General features: G+C 50.5%; 1 protein-coding gene across 3 annotated transcripts; it reads right to left on the bottom strand.

Moving 5' to 3' along the window:
* Positions 1–529: 529 nt before the first annotated feature.
* Positions 530–22,474, bottom strand: CCDC69 (coiled-coil domain containing 69). 3 transcript variants are annotated; one of them, XM_043491300.1, is made up of 9 exons: positions 22,282–22,474; positions 10,480–10,552; positions 6,590–6,759; positions 5,441–5,528; positions 4,429–4,502; positions 3,143–3,244; positions 2,435–2,554; positions 1,857–1,954; positions 530–1,274 (listed from the first exon to the last, which is right to left on the bottom strand). In XM_043491300.1, exons 1-9 carry the CDS (start codon positions 22,330–22,332, stop codon positions 1,106–1,108), a joined length of 945 nt encoding a protein of 314 aa, XP_043347235.1. In that variant the 5' UTR covers positions 22,333–22,474; the 3' UTR covers positions 530–1,105. The 3 variants fall into 3 exon arrangements, with proteins under 3 accessions (XP_043347235.1, XP_038270838.1, XP_043347236.1); XM_038414910.2 differs by lacking the exon at positions 22,282–22,474 and adding an exon at positions 21,320–21,367; XM_043491301.1 differs by lacking the exon at positions 22,282–22,474 and adding an exon at positions 12,774–12,797.
* Between the last annotated feature and the right edge of the window lie 1,685 nt (positions 22,475–24,159).

The raw sequence follows: 24,159 nt of genomic DNA, 5'->3' as shown, positions 1-24,159 counted from the left end.
GAACTCCTGTGGTCACAATCAGCCCCAACCGGCCGCACCTGTGCAGCTTGTCAGCCTTGGGGCTGGGCCCTCCTGAGACCCAGCCCAGCTCGAGCTCCGGGACCAGGGCCCTGGCTCACATGCTGAGGAACAGCTTGGGAGCGCCGCCAAGCTCAGGGGAGAAGATGGGCTGGTTTCTTTTCTTTTCTTTAGCCACGCGGAGGGTGGGGGTCAGCATTTCCTCCGGAGCCGGAGAGACTGCTTCCCTCCTTTGTGTGCGGGAGGGGCCAGGGGCTCTGGAACTACTTTCTTTTTTGTCTGGACTGTTTTATACCCCGGGAAAAGGGTGGACTGTAAGGGGTGCAGCCAGAGGGCCAGGCCACAGGATTGCTGCTGCCCAGGGAACGATCTATGAGGTGAGTAGCTGCCTGCCCCGACCCCAAGGGGGTGACATCAAGACACAACCGTCGACACCGTCCCATTGCAACCCCCCAAAAGAGCTGCTGAAGCAATCCGTGCCATAAGCCAAAGAAACGCACACGCTGCCACATGGAAAACACTGACATTTCATTTTTTGGATATCTTACCCTTTCAGAACTGTATTGTTACAGCCTTTAGCACACAGGTCTGTTACACACACACACGCACACGCACACGCACACACTGCTCCACACTCCTCTTGCAAAGCTCAGGGGCAGTCTGTGGCACTAGCTAACGCTCCACTTGGTCTCTCCTGAAAGCATTCGCACGCCCAGTGGAAAGTGCTTGTGTGCATCCAATTAGCACGCGTCAGCTCCCCTTTAGCAGCCAGGATACCTCACACCAAACGTGTCTAGGTTCTGGGGTGTCTCGTAAGCTCCCCCATGTTCAGAGTCAGACAGGGGGACACACAGGAGGGGTAAAAGCACATTGAAAAGGTCCCGAGAAATACTGCACAGTCCCCTTAGAGGAAGGCCGTCCCAGGGTTGGAAGTCTGAGGAGCTCCCCTTCTACCGGACAGAGTCCCCATGACAGCAGCTCTGGACCTGTGCAATAAAAGAAGTGCTAAAACAAGGGGTGGAAGAGTCTCTGGTGCCCCTCACTTGCTTCCTCATCCCAGCAGCCTCCATCGCCACTTCCCAGAGCGCTACGTGGCGATGAGCGGCACCTCACTGGAGGGGATGGGGAAGGTAGGGGAGGAGTCACCATTCAGGACCCTGTACAACAGCTCTTCCTTCTCCCGGTGCACCTGCTCCCGCAACTGGGACTCCTTGTCCAGGGCCTCCCGAACCAGCAGGAGCTCATCAGACAGTTGCCTGCAAAGAAACAGCAGGTGACGAAGCTGAGCTGGTAAGAACCCTGGAGCGAGATGGAGATGGGGATCAGAGCCCTGCCAGCTGTTCTGATCACTGCCAAAGGAGACCAGAGCAGTGGGGGCATGGAATGGTCTTGAAACGGGGTGGGGTGGATTATAGAGCCAATTAGGTACTGTGCCAGGTCATGGTCTACCTCACACATACACTCTCACCAGAGCCAGATGGGTGCAATGCAAGCCCAAGTTCGTGAATGCACATACACCCCACATATTCACCCAAACCAGACCAGTGCCGTGCAAAGTCATGCACCCACAGGGGGCGTGGCTAGTGCACGTCAGCGCTATCATGAAGCACCCCTACTCTCCTAGCTCTTCTCAGCTATCTCCTCCTGACCTGCAGCTTCTGTGCTCGCTTTGATAACATCATACCTGCTGTTTGTATCCTGTCCCAGCATCTAGTTATCAGCCTAGCATTCAGAAAACAGCCTCTCTTGAATGCAATTCATACCTAGCCCAGCGCTCAGCCCCTGAGCTCCAACAATGGCAGCAGGTAGGCTGTACTGCACTAGGCTCCAGATGTTACCTTGTCATTGTCAAGTGGTTCTGTGTCCGAACGTGCAGATCCTCATTCTCCTGCTGAAGGGTTTTCACTTTCTCCTCCAGAAGCAGGTTCTTCTCCATCTGTGACATCCCAGAATGGTTGGGGAAGGGAGGATTTAAAGGAGAGGTCAAGGGTCAGAAGTGATAAGGATTTGGCAAAAGACGATCCCCAGTGCTGCTTCATGAGGTCCTGCCTAAGGACCAGCATCAGAACGTTGATGATTACTGACAAAAGTTGCCTCTATGCGAGGTTAGTGATGCATAGCAGTAACCTGCTGTGTATGCCAGCAAACACCCGCACTATAGCAGCCTGGTTCAATTAGTGCAGCCCTCTATCTGCTGGCTGCCCTCACTGTGTCTGCGCCCTACACGCTAGCTCAGCTGAGAGGCCAGCCGGGACATAAAGCTGCCCGCAGGTAGCAGGTGAGCCAGAGGGGAATGTGCCTGGAGAACGCTGTTTGCATTCAGGTAGGTGGCGTGCTCTCCTGCAAGCTGTGCTTTTCCATCTCAGCCCCTGGAAAGGAGTCCATGGACTTTATGGAAGAAGAACATCAAACCCACCACTGTTTCCAAGTTCAGCAGCTTCTTGTCCAGGTCATGGATGCGTTCGTTCTTCATTTCTATGACAAAATGCAGACTCTCCAGTTCTTGCTCCCAGAACTGGCTGGGGCTCCCATAATCCTAGAAGGGGAGAAAGAAAACTCATGAGTCCCCCACGGACTGGAGAGGTTGCGGGGGGGCTAATGCATGGTTCTGGTTTGGTTCTTCATTCCTGAACGGAGGTGAGCCAAAGATGATGACCATTAGTAGATATGTGTTCTCAGTCCTGGATTGATAGGATTCTTACCCCCCAAAATGTGCTTACTAGTGTTTATTCAGCACGTACATGCATGTCTTTACAGCATTTGCATTAGCCACCTGAGTGCAAGGAGCTTGAACTACCTGCATAATGCACATAATATGTACCCTTAATTTTCTTATGATCTACTTCCTATCCCTTTGCTTACTTCAACCATACTACAGGTTTACCAGGCACTATGAACACTATCCTCTCCAGATCCAGTGTTGGGGAGTTTTCCAGGGAGGCCTCTCTTTGGCTTTTATTTTGGTGACAAAGCATTTATAGCATACAGATGCTTCTATGACTCTGTAAGTTTGAGCTGTCCATTGCCACTACTGTGAATCCAACAGGCTTGCTCGGAGACCCTGGCAAATGATGGGTTAAAGAAATACCCTCCCAAGAGGCCACAGTTCGCTTATTTCCTGCACCTGAATATGTTTCTTATAGTCTCTGCTCAAGATCGATTCCTCCACCCGTTTCATTTTCTCCTGAAAGGATTTCAGCTGGGAATTCAACCTGTCAATCATCTCCTAGGGCAGAAGAGAAAGGAAAAGGGATGTGATTATGAGTCCTGTTTTATGATCTCCCCTCCAGCAGGAGCACTGTTCATATAAGGGAAGAAAATGACCTATTGCATTGTACGGAGGTGGCAGGAGTCAAACTGCAAGACATTTCACAATGACTAACGAAGCCCCATGCAGCAATTCCCTAATACAGTATTTAATGGCAGCAGGGAGCAGTTCCCACTGTAATGCCTTCTGCCATCCTGGCTTCCTTGGTTACAATGGGTCAGTCGGGAACCATGAGAGAGATCTCTTTATAATCAGCACTTCTTGGGTTGCTTGTATAAGAACAGACTCCCTGACTATCAATTCTGCTATGAGCCACAGTAAGGAGGTTAGGCAGCTTGTTCGCACCAGTTTCACGTCTGGAGTGTTCAGGCTACAGACTTGCCTGCCAGCAGAGATGTGCCCCAACCAAAACTGAGCCCTGAGCGACATTAACAACATGGAGACATTCCAAATGCAACCCACCTGTCCCCTATGTCAATAGTGGTGTGATGGGGTGTCTGCCCCACACTGGCATGCAAGGGGTTAATAAGCTCTAGGGAGGCTACGCAGAAAGCAGCTAATAGGAGAGGGACTGTGAGCAGGGTCCCTGACTCCCTGCAACTCAAGGAGGGAGGACTGGGTGCATTGCAGGTGGAGAGAAGCTAGCACCCTGGACAGAGCAGGGCAGGAACAGGGGAGCGCCCGGCTGGCCGCTAGGACTGGCACGCTGAGGCGAGGGCGAAGAAGGTGCTGGGGCTGCAGGGAACTCTGCACTTTTTTGATTGAGCCTGTGAAGGACTGTTTTATATTTTGGAACTGAAAGCCCAGGTGGCCATTTCGATTTAAATATCTCTTTGACGGCTGCAAAATTAAGGCAAGCTCACTTTGTGAGAGGCCCCTCTGGGCTCAGGTGAGCCGGTCATTCCCACAAACAGCCAGCCTGGGTTACCCAAGGGTGGTGGACGCCGGGCAGCTCGAACGACCTTTGCTTTCTCAATTTGGCTCTCGTGAAAGTAAGGGGCAGACAGTGCTGTTTTGCCCCAGGGATAGTTCAGGCAGGTCCCTTGGAAGCTTCCCCCAGTGCCCTCAGACCTGTGCATTGAATCTAGAGAGCTCTGCTCCACAGGGAATTTCTCAGCAAGCCAAAGCAAGGGGGCCAGCACCTGTAAGGAAGACTGGGACCTCTGGTAGGATTCCCTTAAGAGCAATGTCTCCTGGTCATGGGCCCTCTGGAGTTCTGCAGGGGAAACATAAAATCAGTGTCAGAAGGAGGAGACAGGAAAGCAAGCCCTGCCCAAGCCCCTTACCTGCACAGAATGGCAGTAGATGGCACTGCCACACGGGGGGACCAGAGTTACTCTGGGCTAACAGTCAGCAGTGGCTTGGGACTGTAAGCAGAGAAAATGCAGTTTCTTGGAGCAGCTTTGCAGCTGGGAGCTCCCTGGAAGACTTGCTCAGCTTGCAGGGCTTCTAGCTGAGTGATTGCCACGCTAAGGAGAGAGGCAATATGCCACCCGTAGCGAAAGGAGAAAGAGAGGGAATGACCCCATCACCATTCACAGCCTTACTGCTGAGACTGGGTGAGCAGATCTCGCGTTGTTGGCTGCAGTGTAAATGCTACCGGCCCACAAGCTCCCTGGGAAGCATCCTGCTCCGATGGAAGGAGTCTCCTTTTTGAAGAATTGTAGGTTTATTTCAGAGGCACTGGCACTGCAAGCGTAATACCTCAGTGGGGTCAATTTTCCAAATGTTGGGTTGGCTTTCTACAAATGCTCCATGCTAGTTAATGAACTACAGAGTAATATCTCCTGCCAGCATTTCTCCATGCCCTTCCCAGGGTACCCTCCCTCTTGGCTTGAAGAGGTGCAGACAACAGGATAGTAAGTGAGCACCATCGCAGCTCCGAGAGCATGACAGGTGACAGTACGGTAATTCAGAGGGCATGGTAGGTGATTGCCAACGGGGCCAGTCAAAACATGGGTAGATCTCCTGGACACATAACATCTAATGACAATGCTGAATATTCATTACAGGTGTGATCAGCCTCTGCTCAAGAGAGCCACGGAGGCTGGAGAGGAGAAGAGATGCAAGAACAGCCCTGTGAGAAGTTTAAACCATAGCGGAGGTGGCGTAGAGGGAAGCCAGCACCTAGCAAAGGAGAGACTCGGGCCTTACCTCGGAGGTTCTCTTCATGCTCTCTCTTCAGTGTGTCAAACTGCTCTGAGAGCTGCTTTTTAAGCTCTAAATCTCTTTCCTTTTCCACCTAGAAACAAAGTGAACAACAAGCCCTAAGTATCCAGGGAATTCAGAGAAATTGAAGTGTACCTGCCTGTGCAGTCTCTTATTTATCTCCTGGGTGGCAGATCCAGTTTCCTGTTGCTATTTTTATGAATTAATTTAACTTTGGTACTTATGACAGTGAGGGGTTAATATCACTGGCAACACTATGTGGGGGGGGGAGAGCATCACACACAGCTCTGCTAGGACAGCTGACCTGCAACACCCTGGACTTTTCCAGAATTTCCTGGACAACTGCCCTTTTTGCTGAGCTCTGTGGTATCAGTAAAAGGGGGACAAGTAGGAGTGAACCACTGAGCTCAGTTTCACTCACGGCTAAGGCTATGATTTTGGCACGTAAATTTCACAACAGAGTGCAGGGAAAAAAAACAAGTCAGAGAAGGGGGAGAAGTTGGAGAGTGAGCTCACCTTGCAGCAGGTGGGACTAGGCACAGCTTCCTGCTCTGGGCATTGCGAGCTGGGGAATGGGTCACAGCACCTCTCAGGTTGGTTCTGTCCACCCCACCATAGGTGGAGCTGGAGGGGTCAAACCTGAATAACGCAGTGACCCCGGTGCACCAGGTCAAATGTGTTTTTACAGCCATTTCTGAGATTTCATGGACTTTATTCAAATTCACGATTTCCGTGACCTCCATGACAAAATTGTAGCCTTACTCATGGCCTTAGGTGTCTAGAGGTGAAATCTGAGGACACTAATCCACCATATGGAGTCTGCTAACCCTGGGGAAGGCAGACAGGTGTCTATAACTGGGGGAGGAGACCAGCTGGCTCTGAATGCGAGATCAGAGCTGAAAGGGGAAAGTCAAAGCCTGCTAGCTGACCATCCAAAGGATCTCATGCTGTCTGGTGTCTTTGGAGACCATCAGGTCATCAAGGTCCTGCTGTATACTACTGCCTAGCTCTGAACCAGTGATAGTGGTGCAGTTCGAAAGTCAGGAAGCAGAAGCATGAATGCCCAGGACTGGGGTGACAGTGCTGGGACACTAGACAGAAACTTCTGGGGTGGGGAAGCCACTTTGATCCAACCTGGATTTTAATGTCTTGGGTCAGTCTCTGGGTCTCTGCCTGGTGGGTTTCCTTCAGCCTTTCCGTTTCCTCCTGATGTCCTTGCAGGAGCCTCGCAATCTCACTCTTCTGATCCTCCAGCAGCAGCGCCTTCTTCGTCTCCACATCCTCGTGCAAGGGAGCTGCGATGACTGAAAATTAAACATAAAGGGCTAGACCGTGGCCTGCTGGTTTTGCTGACAGGATTTCTGGGGCTGTTCTCCACTCAGTCATGTTAGGGGGCTTATTCCTTCACCCACTTACTTCCCTGGTCCTTCTCGCATGAACAGAGAGCAACAATACCCAAAGTCCAAAGGTGCAAACAATTCAATGTTTATTGGGGTGAACTTCCAGCAAGCATGATTCCAGTTTCCTTCCTTAGTGTCCCCCTTCCCAGCTCTGACACCACAGAGCCTTACCTGTGTCCCTGTTCCCATTCCCGCCCCTTAGCAAAACATGATTCCAGTTTCCTTCCTTAGTGTCCCCCTTCCCAGCTCTGACACCACAGAGGCTTACCTGTGTCCCTGTTCCCATTTCCCCCTTTACCTAACCATGATTCCAATTTCCCCACCCCCATTCCCTGTCCCTGTTCCCATTCCCCCCCGATACACCCCCACCCACTTCCTGATTGACTGCAGACTATATAGTAAAACTTGAGTTGTGCTTAGCTATACCTTAACCAATCATTTTCCTGAAATTTAACTAACCAATCCTAACATATTGTAACATGATTATTTAACCAATTACATCCCACCCCCTTAATTAGTTTACACCAGCAAAATTAATTATACAGCAGACAGAAAAAACAATCACAGAACCAGACAGAGATTATACAGACAAACAATGGCAAAGTGGGAACTATAATGACAAAACAATACAGAAGTGAGGATTTCACATCCCAGCTATGGATAAGTGAGTTCTTGCCAGACAGGATGCTCTCAGACTAAGTTTCCTTTTACATCTTCTAGGCACTTCCCTTTCTCTGGAGGCGATGGGCATTATCAGGACAGGACTGGATTCCTAACAGCCCCATAGCACTTGATTTCAATGGGACTAGTTTGGAAGCGGGTCGCTTCCCAGCTTATGGCTGCCTCTGTTGCTTAGCCAAAGGCCTTAGCCTAGGAACAGGGCCTCAGACTGTCACAGTGAGAGAAGGACCTTACGCCGGCAGACAGTGATTTTGATTCTTTCTTTTATACCTCTAACTAGCCAAGTGATAAGAATACACCTAAATTCTTAGAGTATAGGCCTTTACAGACAGTCCTGAATATCTATATCCTAACAGGTCACCAGTTTGAATTGAGGCCTGGTCAACTCATTATCACTTGGGAGTAGTTTGGTGGCCCACATAAAATATGATCTCAGTCTAGTTCCTATTGGACAATTACCTACATTACCCCTGGCACTAATTAGCACCAATGGGCATCGTGTTGGCAGTCTCCGCAATGGGGACAAGTATTGAATAGAGACAGGAGACAATCTTGGCCTCTCAGTCCTGGGGATGACCCTTCCAGCTCAGCTATTTCTCCCTGCACAACAAATGTGTCTCATTTAGGTCTTTGTTTCCCATCAATCATTCCCAGTTTCTGCGAGAGCATTCATTGCTCAACGACTTGTTTGAGCGAATCATTTCCAGCCACCGGGTGTCTTGCAAACAGTCTGCTACAGCTGACTGCTCATCACAATTTGGTGTGTGGGAGTGGTCACATGGTATCATGTCCACTTCTTGATTGGGTGACTGAAGCTATTTAAACGGGACTTTGACAAATGACAAACACTACCTGCTGAATAACTCAGCTGGTAGAGAGCACTTATCTCTGAGCTTGTCTGTAGTTCTCTACCTGAACCAGCCCTTCACATAAGGGCTAGAGTGTGTCAACTCTGAACAGAGCAACAAGACACATATCCATAAGGTAATTCGTCTTACTAGCATACAGACACCATCCTCTCCAGCTCCATGCAATGTCCTCCTCACTACTGCACTGACTGCTTCCTTAGGGGTGGGATTGTTTGTCTGGTGGGATGTTTTGGCTAGCTAGTGCAGGTTTTGAGCTGGCCATCTGTTGTGTTCGCCTGGTCATACATATTACTAGACTTCAGTCATCGATTTCTCTGTCCATGAATAAACACTAAGGCAGCTTCCTAGAATTCTACCTACCCACTTCCCTTGGGCAAGGAGCTTTGTTTTTTTACCTGCTTCCCTTATGAATTCATGACATTTTCAGAACTTGCTCAGATTTTCACGAGCAGTGTTCTCACCCAGGCACTTGAGAGTGACTAATAGGGTCAGTCCATGAACAGCAACATGTGGAATTTGCTGTTCATCTTGGAAACAGCTTGTGAATCTCTTTGATTCTCATTTCTGGGCAGCACAGGAAAAACTTACACTGCTGCCCTGCCACTACCGAGCCTGCTCCGTGGGTAGAGGGGCTTCTGTGGTGGCAGCAAGATACTCTTCATCAGCATGAGTTGGACTTTCAGCATTAGATCCCCAGCTGATGTAAATCAGCATCACTCCATTGAGCCAATGAAGATGGGCTAATGTATGCCAGATGAGGATACAGATCTTTATTTCTAGCCTGGCTCTGCATTGTGCAGTTTGTCTCATATAAGTGTGCAATATTTCCACTCGAACAAGGATGCATTTCCAGGAAGGCATGCCAAATACTCTATCAATTTCTAAGGAACTATTCGTGATGAAGTGGGAATCTCCTGTAATACTTTATGATTCCCCTGCGTGCCTCAGTTTTTCTTTGTACTCTGCATTGCTCCTCAGGGATGCAAAAGGGTTAAATCTGCTCATGGGGCAGAGAAAGAGACATCAGCTGTTGTGTCACGTATCTGTTTGGGGTGAAATAAATGGGTCTGTCAAGTACTGGCTGAAACCAACCCATATCAAAGGAGGGTCCACAAAGACAATGGAAGCCCCAAACACTGAGCAACTGACATTTATCCATGGGAATCTCCTGCAGGTGGAGCATGTGAACACAGCATGTGTCTGCAGGAGGTAGACACTGGATCGAAAGGTTTCAGGTGGCTGGGATAAGAGCTGGCTTTTGAAGGGTCTCGGCAGCTCTCACCTGGGAGTGACACAGGGACATGGAGAGCCAGAGCCAGAAAAGGATACTAGATGGAAGGCTGGTGTGGCCAGAAGAGATGGTGTTTTAACCTTTATTCCTCTATGCTAATCTCAGGCCATCCCAGTTCTGGGTTCCATCTGCCTCTGTTCTGAAAAGTGTCTGCCTAGTGTCACTGCCAATACTTGCTGAGGTGCATTGGTCCCTGAAGTGTGTCCAAGACTCTGACCAGGGGTCTATCTCAGTGGGACTCGCTGGGCAGAGCTCACGGTGTGATTCAGGAGTGCTGAAGCCCAGAGGCTCAGTTTTGGAGGCACTGTGTGGCCTACCTTAAGGAAGAGTGGGACCCCTTAGGGGTCTGCCACACAGAAGGGGACCCTCCAAGGGGCTGTTTAAAAGCTGGCGTGTAGCACTAATCCTGTGGCTCTGTGACACCATCGCAGGTGGGACTAATGCCAAGACCCCCAGGGAAACTGGAGTGAGAGAATCCACTCTGATTTAACTCAAGTCAGTAAAGCCCTTTTAGCCCAGTGATCCTCAGACACATCGCCTCCCGCTCCGGAGGAGCCTTCTGAACAGACACAGGTGAGATGGCCTTGGCATGGACCAGAATAGAAGACTCACTAGTCACAGTGCCACTTTGGCCGCATCAGAGTTCACAGTACTGCAGAAGGTACAGGGTGCATCTGTGCGTGGAACACACTGGCCCATCTGTTTGGACCCGGTCTTAGCTTAATGCTTTTAAAGGGGTAAGGGCATTGAAAAGCCCTGTGAGGGAAAAGATTTACACCGCACCGTGATTCTCTGTCTTCAAGGCCGTCAGCTCCTGGGAAACCTGCCCCTTTGGCTGCTGAGCTCTTAGTCGTTTCTGTGGGGAAAATAAGAAGACTGGAGTCATGAAATGCAGGGAGGAAAATGTACTTGCTGAGGTGCATTGGTCCCTGAAGTTCTCTGACCAGTGGTCTATCTCAATGGGACTCGCTGGGCAGAGCTCACGGTGTGACTCAGGAGTGCTGAAGCCCAAAGGCTCAGTTTTGAAGGCACTGCGTGGCCTGCCTTAAGGAAGAGTGGGACCCCTTGGGAAAATGTAAAACCACGCAGGTTTGTGGCAGAGCTGCGACCTGAAGGGAATCATGTCACGGATGATACACCCTGAAATTAGTCCCCCTAAGAGAAGGACATTTTTAAATGGGTCCCTATGATGCGGAGTTATTTAGCAGTCCCTCTAAATGAAAGAGCTGCCGCAACATTAAGAACCCAGCAGCTCCGCTAGGTCCCGTCCAATCCAGAGCGCAGCTGAAATGTACTCAGCACCTTGTATTTATCCAGGGGTAGTTCAACCTGCAGCCCCAGCCAGCGACCCCAAGCCTCTGCTACACTCCATCCTGTTTAGCCAGCTCTAAATCTGTGCCAGTTCTCCTCCTAGGGAGCTCAGTATCTCTGCTATCTCTAACTTTGGCCTCCGATTTTAGACTGTTCCATCTCCACTTAGCCCACTCTGCCCTTCTGCCATCTCTCTCTCCTTTGGGTATGATGGAAAGTGACATGTTGGCTGGCCTTATTGCTAACATGGTACAGCACACATGGGGGGAACGTGTGACCTGGGAGCTCCCATGTAGAGGGGCCCATTATAGTGGAGACATCCTGTGGCATGTAAAGGGCCATTCTGGTGAGAAATCCCAGCACAGGGAGGCGAGACCGGATCACACGTGCCCGCTCATTTTCTCTCCCTCCTCACTCCTGGTTACTCACGTTCCCACTTGGCCCTGGATTTCTGTTTGCAGAAGTGCTCCGTAGAAAAGGCATGTACCAGCGAAGGGAGGAGACACCCACACCCCTCCCTTCACACTCCCTGCCGCACACAAATACACCCGCCCACACATACACACACTCTTCCTGTGCAGCCACCCAGCCACATGGATAGGCTAGAAGATTTACTGCCCTTCCACCTTTGGGGGAGAGGCGGTGGCTGTCAGTCTCACCAGCAGGCCGTCTGCTTACTAGGACCCTCCTGGCTCAAGGTCCAAATCTCCACTTTTCCTTAGTATCCTTATCAGCCCCAGACTCCCTTAAAGGGCTTCTGGGATGGGGGCACTGGACAATGTGATGGACACGTACAAATCTGTCCAGCAACCAGTCAACATGAACGAGAGAGCTGGAAATATTTCCCTGTGCTCTTGCTGTGCCCCTCTCTTAACCCCATCTTCATGCCACCGATGCATGCCCGGGACCCCGGACAGCTGACTAGGCAGTCAGAGCCCAGGATCAAATAGTGGGTGCAGGTCTTTTAGCAACGCCCACAAACTTGTAGCTCAGCTGATGCTTTTTATAGCCAGGCTCAGAGCCTAGAAATAGCTTGGGCTAGAGCACGGAGCCTGTGCAGGAATGAAAGATGAAAAACAACACTAAATCAAAGGCAATTACAGGGATAAAGTCCAGTTCTAACAACGTCTCAGAATATCTGGCACCAGCAAAGCTCTCCCTTTCCCTCCAGCTCAAACAATTACATCATTATCAGAGGAATGCTTTGTTATAGCATCAGCTCCTGCAACCAGCCTCTGTTGAGTGAGTGCGAAGGTCCTGTCACAGTTTCCATCCTAGCCTCCCTGTTTAGCAGGGTTTATAGAACTCAGATTTAGGAGCTTGCTTAGGAGATACAGTCACAGCAGGCCATGTTCCAGCCCCGGAGCAGTTTAGTTTAGTTGCATTAATAACATTGGAAGAAAAAACAAAATTATTTTTAGCTATTGTTCAACTGCCAAAGAGCAGCTCTGCTCCCTCCCCAACCCCCCTGCCTCAAAGCCCTGTGCGGATCTGATTGGTGTCAATCAGGAACGGCTCCACTGACACCAGTGGCGTTTACACCCGTGTGGAGTGGAATGAAGAGAACTGACCTCCGTGCTCTGGGGCTGTCTTCACTAGAAACGCTGCAGCAACACAGCTGGAGAGCTTCAGTGTAGATGCTCACTGCAGCGTTCTCCCGTCGCTGTCATTATTCCACCCCACCCCCCAGGAAGCGGTAGCTAGGACAATGGGAGAATTTTTCCACTGACCTGGCGCGGTCTACACCCGGGGTTAGGCGGGCTTACCCATGTCATGCAAAGGTGCGGATTTTCACACCCTGCCGTGATGAAGCAGGGTCAGCCTAACTCTGTTGCGTCAAGGAAAGTGAAGGAATCCAGCTGGTGTCACTTACGCTTTCTTCCACCGGCTCTGCCGCTCTCAGCCTCAGTCAGACTCCTGAAAATTCACACCCACTGCCCAACGTGTATTTCACACCTTCGCCGACCACCTCTGAACTGGGCCCACGGTGCCTGGCTGAATGGAGGGCAGCACATGGGCAAGGGTGTGTAACTTAGTGCTCATGCTGAAGGGGGTTGAAGGAGACGCAAGTCACACCAGGGGAGGCCCTGTCCACATTCGGGAAATTCGTCCCAGTGTAACCATACTGATGGAGTTATGCCAGTGCACGTTGCCTTGTTATAGACAGCACCTTAGACTGGCTTGTTGTGCTTTTCTGTCCCAGTCTCTAATAGAGCAGAGAAATGAGAGTCCAGCCATCTGGGTTCTGTTCCTGACTGACACCAATGTGCTGTGTGAGTTAAGCAAAGCCCGGGGTCAACGTCTCTGCCGCAGCGTCCCTCTCTGAAAAGTGGAGACAGGGAGATTAGGAACCAGGGGTGGTTTTGTAAAGTATTTTGGGAGTCCTACTGTTGCTTGCAGTGAGGCTGTGTCCGGGGTGCCACTCGTAGAGCAGGACCCCATTGTGCTAGGAGCTGTACATACAGAGAACAGAAATGTCACCAGTCCCTGCCCCAGCTGAAAGGCAATCGGTATGTGCCTAGTGTTTTTATTATTTTATGTCCCAGAAGCTTCAGACTGACACCATTTATAGCAAGGGAAATGACAGTTTAAATCAGAAAAGCTGTAAGGAAGTAATTTGTTGTAACAGTGTGTAAATCACCTCTAATTTTTTTTAAATCTGTGAATGCAGTAAAGCCTCAAGTTATCTGAACCTTGTGTCTAACAAACCAACCACCAACAACCGCCCGCCCTCTTATTTAGAGTGAGAGCAGATCGCCCTATGGGCAGCATCTGCATTAAAATTTCGTAGCTTATCTACATCTCGTGCACGGTGGAGATGCACAACTGGAAATGAAAGATTCCCAGGGAAGTAGCATGTGCAAAATCAGGAATGAAATATTCCCAACCTGGCGCTATGGACAGGAAATAGTTCCCAGAACAGGGCTGGTGCAGACATGTGTAATGTGTGCAGATGCAGATCCCCTCCCACCACAACAGAACATTCAGCTCATGGAAGTCTGACGAGGGCTTATACCGTAGATTTTTCAAGGCCAGAAAGGACCATGGTGATCATCTAGTCTGACTTCATAATACAGAGAATTCCACCCAGCGATCCCTGCATTGTAAACTGCCTTCCATCATAAATTTGGCATTCACGGACTCCTACTTGGATTAGTGGGTAACCCGTGAGGTTCTCTGCTCCGGGTCCCTCTCTGGATCCCTTGTTTTGACCTTGTGCCCTGCACCCCTGTCCCTGGTTTTTTCATTCTCAGTTCCATGTATTTAGTTGATTTGCTGGGATCTGTGGCCCAAAAGGACTTGTTGTTGCCCTAGCGAGCTCTGCCCTGGAAATCAAATAGGCTGTGGTGAATTGAACCCAAACCGGCTGCCTGCCTTTCCCTGCAGACAGGAGGGTCCCTACAGATTGAAAGGTGCAGTACACAGAAAACAAAGGCATAATAGTTGCATAGGTAAAGACACCTCAGGGGTGATCTGTGCCCAGCTCCTCCCATGCACACAGAGGCATGCAGACACCACTTACTGAATGGAAACTGATAGCTGCTCAGGACCCAGACCTGGGCAAAACAGGGGCCTTTAACTGACATAGAGCTCCCATCTGCACTAGGAATCCAAGAGCCAAGAAAACAAAGCTCTGAAAATTATCTGAATTGTACTGACAGAGACTCCATGCCAGAAAGAGAGGGAGGAGAGATAGGTTCAAGAATAGAAGACCTGGAAACGGGTCAAGAGTGGTCACAGTCCCCTACATTTTATAAGATCCCTCCTGCTCTAGCTATCCTTGCTAGGAGGATTTTGGCCCCAGGCTCTCAGTGTTTATGTGCTGGAAGCACATGGCTCGTTCACTTGGGCCAGCAGGCTCCATACCACCAAAACATACAGAATGCGAGAAGGAGCCAAGTTTCATCTGAAGCAGCAGCACAAAACTAATAAAGCCTATCCAAAGCCCAAGCTGGTGCCTGCATCATCCCTAGAACATCCCTAGAAGGACTTTGCAGCAAGCACTCTTATCTCACAGCAACAACTATGGATAGAGAGAGGAGACAAGGAGAGTCGTTTGCTGCCCACTGCCATGCTCTCCTGGAAGGTGCTTGTAGGGGATGGATTAGAGAGGACGCAGGCTGGAAAAGAGACTGAAAACTTAAGGGGGGAGGGAATGTCCAGTGCTGCAAAACAGATTAGGGCAGTGCCACTTTTCTAAAAGCTGCAGGACCTCCCTGAATTCTGAACACTGGGCTGGAATGCTCCAGACCTCCAAGCCACAGCATGTGCAAGAGAGAGATTGAGTGCAGTCCAGAAATATCAAACAGCTACAGGGGCTGCTACTTTACAACCTGTGAAGTGTGATAGCCACATTTAGAGAGCGGTAAAAGGAAGGACAGCAGCGTTTTGTGCATGACTTCCCAGGACAGGGAAAGATCAAAGAAGTTGCTGTCATTGCATCACTGAGCCCCTGGGGGTGGGGAACGAGTGACAGACAAGGAGACAGCCAGGAGCCTGAAAACCCTGAAATAAACTGGGGAGTCCACCTCTTCTCCAAGCAGTAAATTATCCTGAAAGGAGTGATCCTCATAGGCACAAGGACTGCTTTTTACAGAAGGATCATATGCTCCTACTAGGTCTGGAACAATAAAAGATCACCGAACGCTCTGGCCTGAGAACCACAGTGGACAACTCTGCTCCTCAAGGACAATGGACCCTTCTACCATCAGTGTAAAATTTTCCATGCAGGAGGCAGAGCTGTTTCAGGGGCCGCTTGGAGCAAACTCGCCCAGGAACAAAGGCCCATCACAAATCTTCCCACCTTCTGACCCCAGCGCCGAGGCACATTTAGTCAACTGGACTCCCCTAAAATAAACACAAAGCTGCACATACACTTAAAAAAAACCCCTCTCAGACAAAACCCTCCCCTGCACATGCATCTCTTCCGGCATGGAGCACGACACAGAGAACGTGCCACACGTGGCAGATGTTAGCCTCATCACTTAATGCGCTATTGGAAGCTGCTCAGATACTACGGTGATGGTGATGTGGCGGGGGGGGGCACACGAACCTGTACAGAATTCTTTCAGAGGCAAACCATCAAGCTCCTGTGTCCGTGTGCTGCAGGGGCTGGCAGGAGGAAGTGGCACCTCCAGCTCTGGGAGAGGCATTACAATGTCAGATCAAGGGGAGGGGCGTGTAATTGCTGCCTGGGCCCCAGGTATGTTTGGGAGGCAAATCATCCCACCTGTTGGTTGGTATCAGCTGCATGCTGTAAAAGCCGGGGTGTTCCCAAGTGCCTCAGTCTCTCCCAGCAGCGATTTGTGAAGCTGCATGAAAGTTTTGCTGAATTAATCACAGACTTGAAAGCACAGTGACAGAGGCCAACACGCGGGAAACCTGAACCCATGGCAGAGCACCTCAAGGTTCCCCATGGCACCTCTGGCCAGGCTGGCTGCCTTTTGCCACCACAGCGTCCCCTTATGGCTGGCTCTCGAGCTGCAAAGAGAGGACTCGGGGACTGTAACAAATCATGGGCAAACCTTAAATCGGGCCCCTGACTCCAGTCAAACTTCCCCGATCACAGCTGAGAGCCAGAAGTGCCACAACCCGTTCCCAGCCCACACCCCAAAGGAGCAGTCAGGGGAGCGATCCTCTCCCAGCCATGCCCTGTGTAGCAACAGCCTTTTGAAGTGGGCAGCAGGGTTCAGATCAGAAAGTAGCACCTGTGGAAACCTCAGCAGGGGATGGACCCTTCTCTGTCTAGCTGCCTGCCTTCTGCAGGGGCTGGCCCGCACCTTCCCAGGAACACACCTCACCTTAAGCCATGGTGAAACAGTGCATCCCCCTGCGCAGGGACACGGCAGTGCAGAGCGGGTGTGTGTGGGGGGGTGTATGTGTGTGGCACAGGCAGGGAGGGATCTGACCAGGCCCCTCAGTCCCTACCTAGCCTTGGAACCAGCTGATGTCCTGTAAGGATGGGAGCCCATCAGGCCATATCAGCCCCCAGGGGAAAGGAGGTGGCAGCTCAGCTCCCAGGATTACTCCACTCTCCCCAAAGGCAGCTGCTCTTGGTGGGTTTGCACTAGGCTCCCCTCAATCCCAGGTGCCCTCTTCCCACCCTCATAGAGATGGCTCCCGAGGGCCCACTTCTGCCCTCAGGCAGCAGCAGCTTCCAGGGCTCCTGCCTAAGGGAGACCGAGTGGTCAGGCTCTGCAGAAGCCTGGTGGAGGGGGCATTTACATGAGCTCCTGGTGCCCTTTTGGGCTTGCAAGGGTCCTGACCGCAGAGCAGCTATCTCCCATCTTCAGCATTGGTCAGGCCACCATGGACCCCCATCCCCGCCTAAAAGCAGGAGGGGGCCTGCACAGGCTGCAGAGCGTGTGGATAACAGGGCCTCTTCCTCATGGAGAACAGCTGCTCTCCCTGGCACCACGCCTGCCAGCTGCTGCTCCCGATCCTGGTGGCAGAATGGGCTGTTCCAGTCTGGGATTCCCGGACAGAGCCTCTCTTATCCCTGTGCACTTTGATAGTCTAGAGAGGATGGTCGGGCCCATTAGCTAGAGCTGGGCAATGATAGGCAGGCCCCAAAGGCCCTTCCCCTGGTGCAAACCTAACACAGAGACTGATGCCCTATTGCCATTTGGATTCCCCTCCCTGGCAAAGGAAATGGGAACGTGGGAAATGGAAGAAAAGCTGGTTCGATTTATTCTTCTTTTCAGCTCTGGCCTGCTGCATTTGTGTCCATACATCTAGATCTGATCCCCTCTCTCTGACATGACGCTGTACACAAGTGATGAGGGTCTATTCTCCTGACTCCGCACAGGAGAGAAGTAACTTCCATGGAATGCAATGGGTGTTGTTTGGAGCGGACTGCGGCTTTGACAGTCCCAGTTGTGGCACCCTCCAGGAGATGCAAGTGGCTGGATCTATGCAGGGCAATCTCTGAGCAAGCTGAAGTAAAGGGCTGTTTGTTGGAAGCTCCTGGATTGTGCTGCTGTCCCTGTGTCCAATACCAAACCAGGGACATTACACGACTCACGCTCTGCAAGGAGGGAATAGGGCCTAAGGCTTACAATGGGAAGAAAAGTAGGCGTATTCCACATGTGCTAACAATCTCTCTCAGTTTCCGTGATAGTCTCTCTAGGAGTATCCCATAGAGACCATTAACCGCTTCACAGGGGCCAGAACTAGCATATGTCCCTGGCTGCAGTTTCTGGTGGAAAGACCATCCAAATAAATAGCACAGCAGGATGTCCAGCAGCACAAGAAAGCTGTATTTCACGAGCCCACTGCTCTAGCAGTGTAAAGAGGCGTGTTTTTAAAGTGGGTGTCTGTCCCAAGGTGAATTATTTTGCAGCTTGGTCCAAATGCCTTTCACTAGTTTTGGATGACGAATGTGGGCACAAGAAAAGCAAACCACTTTCCCCAATGTCAAAAATTACTGTCATGTTCTGCACCCCCTAGAGGTAACGCCAAACTGTCTGAAGCTTGGAAACTTGATTCTTAGGTGTCCGTTCAACCTAACTGGGGAGAAGGCTCATAACCAAGCCTCAAAACAAAACTTGGCTGAAAATGAAGAACGTTTTGGATGTGCCTACGGAGCACTGGCCTGTTGGCAGAGATACTTGGAGCCTGTGCACTGTTCAGTGAGTATTTGTTGTGTCCCTTTGTTACTCTACTCTACTCCTCACGAACTGAAGAGGCACCAGTCGGCCTTTGACTGAATGACCTCTGCAGTCCTGCTATTGAGCTGCCCTGTGGAGCCAATGAGTCTTGGTGTGGGTAGAGAGATGCACCCAGGAGCAGTCAATGTGCAGGATCCGTGCCTTAGATTTTAGAGCAAGATTTTTTCTAAAATTGCATTTTTAATGCATAATGCAATCTTCATGTTGCAGAATGAAACCACCAAAAAACAAGAAATGTGTGTTTAAATCCTGACACTGCTCTCCCTAAAGTCACCAGGACTTTGCTCTGTGACTGCTATTGAAGTCAATGGGAGGAAGGTTAGGCCAATAACTTCAATGGGAGCAGATGCTCAGTGCTTGCAGAGCAGTGTTTGCAGAGGCGTGGGCCACTTACACACCATTGTCTATTCATGGCTTTTAACATACTACCATTTGTGCAATTAAATCTGCACCATAAATATACAAACTAAGCTTTGTGGCTGAGTTAACTGTCTTGTTAGCATCTTAATTTCTGACCCTTTCTGATTTTAAGTGAATAAAGAATAAACACCTTGAGAATGGAGATTGTTTGTAACTCTGAAATGTTCCTAACTCTGAACAAAACGTTATAGTTGTTCTTTCAAGTTTGCAACTGAACATTAACTTAATCCAGCTTTGAAACGGTACTACGCAGAAGAAAAATGCTGCTTTAAACTATCTTAATTTAAATGAAACAAGCACAGAAACAGTTTCCTTACCTTGTCAAATCTTTTTTTAATTTTTTCCTTTTTTTTAGTAGTTCACGTTGAACACAATACTGTACTGCATTTGCTTTTTTTTTTCTTTTGTCTCTGCTGCTGCCTGATTGTGTATTTCTGGTTCCAAATGAGGTGTGTGATTAACCAGTCAGTTCGTAACTCTGGTATTCGTAACTCTGAAGTTACGAATGTGTGTGTGTGTGTGTGTGTGTGTATGTGTGTGTGTAATTATAATGTATATAACCCACTGTTGGAATGATATCAGGGCTCAAGCCTGACCTTCAAGAAGACCTCTCAGCACCTCTCCTGGTTGGATGTCAGATGAAATGCAGGTTGCATCCTGCTACTTCAAGCAGCTGAGTTACAGAGCTGATCACATTCCAGTAGTCTTATGGCTACAAGATCCCAGCTGGGTTCTTGCACTTGGCACCTACACAATCACTTTCTTATCTTTTTGCTCTTCTAAGAGACAGAAATAGATGACACGAAGGACTGAGGCCTGCCAATGCCCTCCTCCCTGCACTCTGAAGATGTGATACGCCCACTTGATCTGAATAGATGATCCCTGGTTCGTACCTCGAGAAAGGTGACGACTCCCCAAGGTCATTTCCAACATAGGTCCTGGCAAAAAAATCCTTCCCATCCCCAGTTCTGGCAATCAGGTTTAACCCCATGCAATGGTGAAAGAATCACAGCAATTAAAACATCCACGCCCATTAAAACATCAGAACCACTGGTGTCCAAGGGACTTTTCCCAGCTTGAGAAGTCACGAAACATGAATGGAACCAGGCCTGCAGCGTCCAACTTTATTTTTCTCAAATCCTAGCATTGAAGATTCGTCTTCTACTTCCTTGTGACTCTCTGAATTTCCCCCACCTTCAATCCCTTTTACACTCCCCCTTTCAGGCTTTCTGATCTATCCTCGTGCTAGAGGTTTTAAACCAGAAGCGACCACTGTAAGCATTTAGTCTCACCTGCTGCTTAACACAAGCCATAGCATTTCACCCAGTGCTTTCTGCATCAAGCCCATACATTCTGGCTGAGCTAGGGATACAATTGAGAAAGGCATCCAATCTTGATTTAAAGATGTGGCCAGCAAAGGCTGTATCCCCTTCCTTGCCCCAGCTAAATTTATGGTATTTACTGGACATATCAGAATCAAGGAAGAGTCTCCAAATGTCAACGAAATGCCCTTGCCCTCAATTCCTGGGGCCTTTGGTATGAAGCATTTCTCATCCAGTGTCTCTTTTGTACAGGGAGCCCTCAGAGGCATGGACTGGCCTAGAAGTGTTTGACCTTGTGCATAAGAGATGAGTACATTTCTTTAATATACAGCTATTCATGTGCATTGGGCTGAAAAAGAATATTCACAGACCTCTGTCTGCAACTCCCCTGTGAAATCTCTTGGACAGCAGGTGTGTCCCTTTGTTTCCGTTTCCCCTGAGTATCTGTACAAGTGGGTTTCTTTCTGTCTCGGCATTCCCAGAAGTCTCAGAACTACTCCCTCGTGCAAATATTAATTTGTACAAAGCTTTGTGCAGCCATCTTGCAATCTGTGTGATTTCCCTCCTCCTTTTAAAATCATCCACGCAGGGTGCACTGCCTGACCAATCACAGGCCCCGAATAACAAATAGCGAATAACTGTAAGCACAAGGGAAACCAATAGCTCACAAACAACCCAGAAACTGACAATGAACACATGACGTTTCAATCAAATAATGAACACGCTTGTAAAGATCAGTCGGTTTGCAGATAATTCCAGAACTGGAGACAGGCTAAATCCATAGAATAAATAGTGACCGGAAGTACTTTGCTTAAATGTAGTTAGCACCCTTAGAATATCAGCTATTGCACTTCCTGCTTAGCAGCTCAGGTAGCAAAGCAAGACAAGGAAGACTCTAACCATCAGATGCTTGAGGGTGAGGTTTGTAGACATCCCCAGCTCTGGTGCAGCTTCAACCTTCTAGGCTCACGTTATTCTCTCCGATTCCTTCTCCCCGGCTGCCACCCTCCCTGCTGTAGAACAGTTAGTTTCCTTAAATCTTAAAAGCATCTTTCTCTCCCCCTGCCCCGCTCCCCCCAGGAACCAGCGATGGGCTGGAGGCGGATGGAGGGAATGCTGTTGTTTAAACTGAAAGGAGAATCAGCCAGATTTTGCTGCCTCTGGTGGAATTCACCCCTTCTCTGGGTACTGCTGCTAAGCCTTTCCTGGCAGAGAGAGTTTTGCTGTCTGAAAATCAGGGAGACCCTTCGGACGGGCAGTTTTTTGCTGTGCCTTTGGGATTCACCAGAGTTTACTCATGTTGTGAATAAATATATATACCCGGTACAGTGGAAGGAACCCCTAGTCTCTCTCAAGACCTCCCCCCACTCACACACACACATTACTAGAGAAGGAACTCCTAGACTCTCTTCAACACACACACACAACTCTACAATCAACACAGGCCCCGCAGTTTTCAGGAACAACGCATCGCCCCTTTACAGCCTGGTAGTCTCCCCAGCAGTGGGCCAGCCCCTCTTCTCCTGCTCATGGTTTTGGGGAAGGGGCTTTATCTAAAGCAAGGGGAGAACAGACGCCCAGCCTCCCCCCCACACCCCGCCCCCGGGGTCACTAACTGGGGTTCATCAGCGCACTCCATGGGGCCGCATGCTAGAGGGCAGGCAGCCCGGCAGCGAACTGGGCAAGGGCTGAGCCCTGGGGCTTGCTGGTAAGCTCGGTGCCAACGGGGCGCTAGCGGGGGGGAGGGGGGCCCTGCAGGGGCAGGCTCTGGGGGCCGCCACCCTTCCCCGGCGCTGGGATCGCTGCTCAAAGCGGAAACCCATCACAAACCCAGCTGGGGGGAGGGGGTGGCTCGCCGTTACCTTGCCTCCTGGCTTGGGCAGCGGCCGGTCGTGCTGCCATGTGCAGCCCATCGGCCGGGCGGTCGGGACTCGCCGCGGGGCGCGGGGCGCTCCGTGCCCGGCGCTGCAGCTGCGCGCCCGCGAGGGAAGCGCGAGCCGTCCGCTCGAAACTTCTGCTGGGACCGCCCGCGCGCCGTAAATACCCGAGCAGAGAGCCCCCCTGCAAAAAACCACATCCCAGCTGGCAGGGCTGAGCCTGGCGGCATACCAGCCGCCTGTTTGATAACACGTGTTGGCACGGCCAGGGGAGGCTGGAGCCCTCTCCAGAGCCCAGCGCCGCAGGGCACCTGCTCTTCCAAACTGGGGTGGCGGGGAACAGCCACCCGCCTGAGCCCCCAACGTGCAGCTAGCCCCCCCCCCGGGCAGCTCCGGGGTCTCAATTCCTCTGTCTCGGGGCCGCACGTCCCCCCCACCCCCGCTTTTCCTGATCAAACGCGGGGCCACCTGCCTCTGTCCCTGCGCTGGGGGAGGGAGGAAGCGGTTACTAGGCTTTAAGGCCAGAGGGGACCATTATGGCCATCCACTCTGCCCTCCCCCAGGCCAGAGGACACCATCCCAGCCAGTGATCCCTGCATCAAGCCCAAAACTGCTCGGGGAGCTTTTCGGAAGAGTCCAGTGGGAGTCACAAAGCAAAATACTGGCATGTTTGCCCTGCACATTTTACCCCCCCCCCCCAGGAGTCTGTGGCTTCATGTGTTAAGGAACAGCTGGGGAAAGAGCCAGAGGGTCCATATCCCTCTGGGCAGAGGGCAGCCCCGGCCGTTCTGGTAGGTCAGGTCTAGGCCAGAAACTTTCACCAATTTTGTGGTGACGAGTGATGTTTTTACAACATTTTTAAACCAGCAAAAGTCTCAGTGTAGATGCAGCTGTACGGCATCAAAGTGCACTGGTACCCTTTCTTGCACTCAGGGAAGCAGCATACGCGACACTTTTGCCCGTCTAAGCTGTGGCTTGGGCTGGGCGGGACTGGACTTTCCGGTTCGCAGGAAAGTCCATGCTGTTGTTGGTTTATTGGTTTTGCTCCGAATTGGACTGGAATTTAAAAATTTCCCGCACCATGAAATTTTCAGGGGGAAAAATCATTGTGCGGTCAACAGAAACATTTCGTTTTGATTTCAACATTTGAAATGCATTCAATAGAAAATAAAAGAAATGCCCAAACAAAAGATTGTCATGAGCAGAAAAATCAAAACGTTCCCCTCTGAAAATGTCGAAACAGAATGTTTCAACTTGTTGAAACGCTTTTTTCCCCCTCGCCACAAAATGTCATCAAAACGAACATCTTCCCTTGGCAGGTTTCCATATAAATCAGGGGTAGCCAAACTTTCCGACTTTCCCGAGCACGTACGACAATCTTCCGAAGTTTGAGAGACAGGGTGCGTCTGCTGGGGCTCGGGGCTTCAGCCACGCTCCTGCTGAAGCCCCGAGTCCTGGCAGGGCGTGCCCAGTGGGGCTGAGGCCCTGACCCCTTTCTCCCCTCCCCATGGGGCAGAAGCCACTAGCCCCACCACTCTACCACAGGGCAGGAGCCCCAACCTCCCCTCCAGTCTGTTAGGTGGAAAATGGTGGGTGGCGTGGGAGGGCTCTGTGAGCCACACTTTAACGGTTAAAAGAGCAGCATGTGGCTTGCAAGCCGCAGTTTGGCCACCCCAATATAAATGAAACAGCATTTTCTAGTGGGAAAACATTCTGTAGGAATATTTTCAACCACCACTAGCTCCATAACACTACGAGGGTTTACTGGTATGGCTAGCTCTACTGCCAAACCTTTTCTAGCGTAGACAAGGCCTTTGGGAAGGCACTAGACTATTTTTTCCTGCTCCTGGTGTGACTGGAGAG

The sequence above is a fragment of the Dermochelys coriacea genome, chromosome 8 (assembly GCF_009764565.3).
Source record: "Dermochelys coriacea isolate rDerCor1 chromosome 8, rDerCor1.pri.v4, whole genome shotgun sequence".
Taxonomy (NCBI): domain Eukaryota; kingdom Metazoa; phylum Chordata; order Testudines; family Dermochelyidae; genus Dermochelys; species Dermochelys coriacea.
The sequence above is the reverse complement of the archived record's forward strand: the minus strand, read 5'-3'. Positions and strand labels throughout refer to the sequence as shown.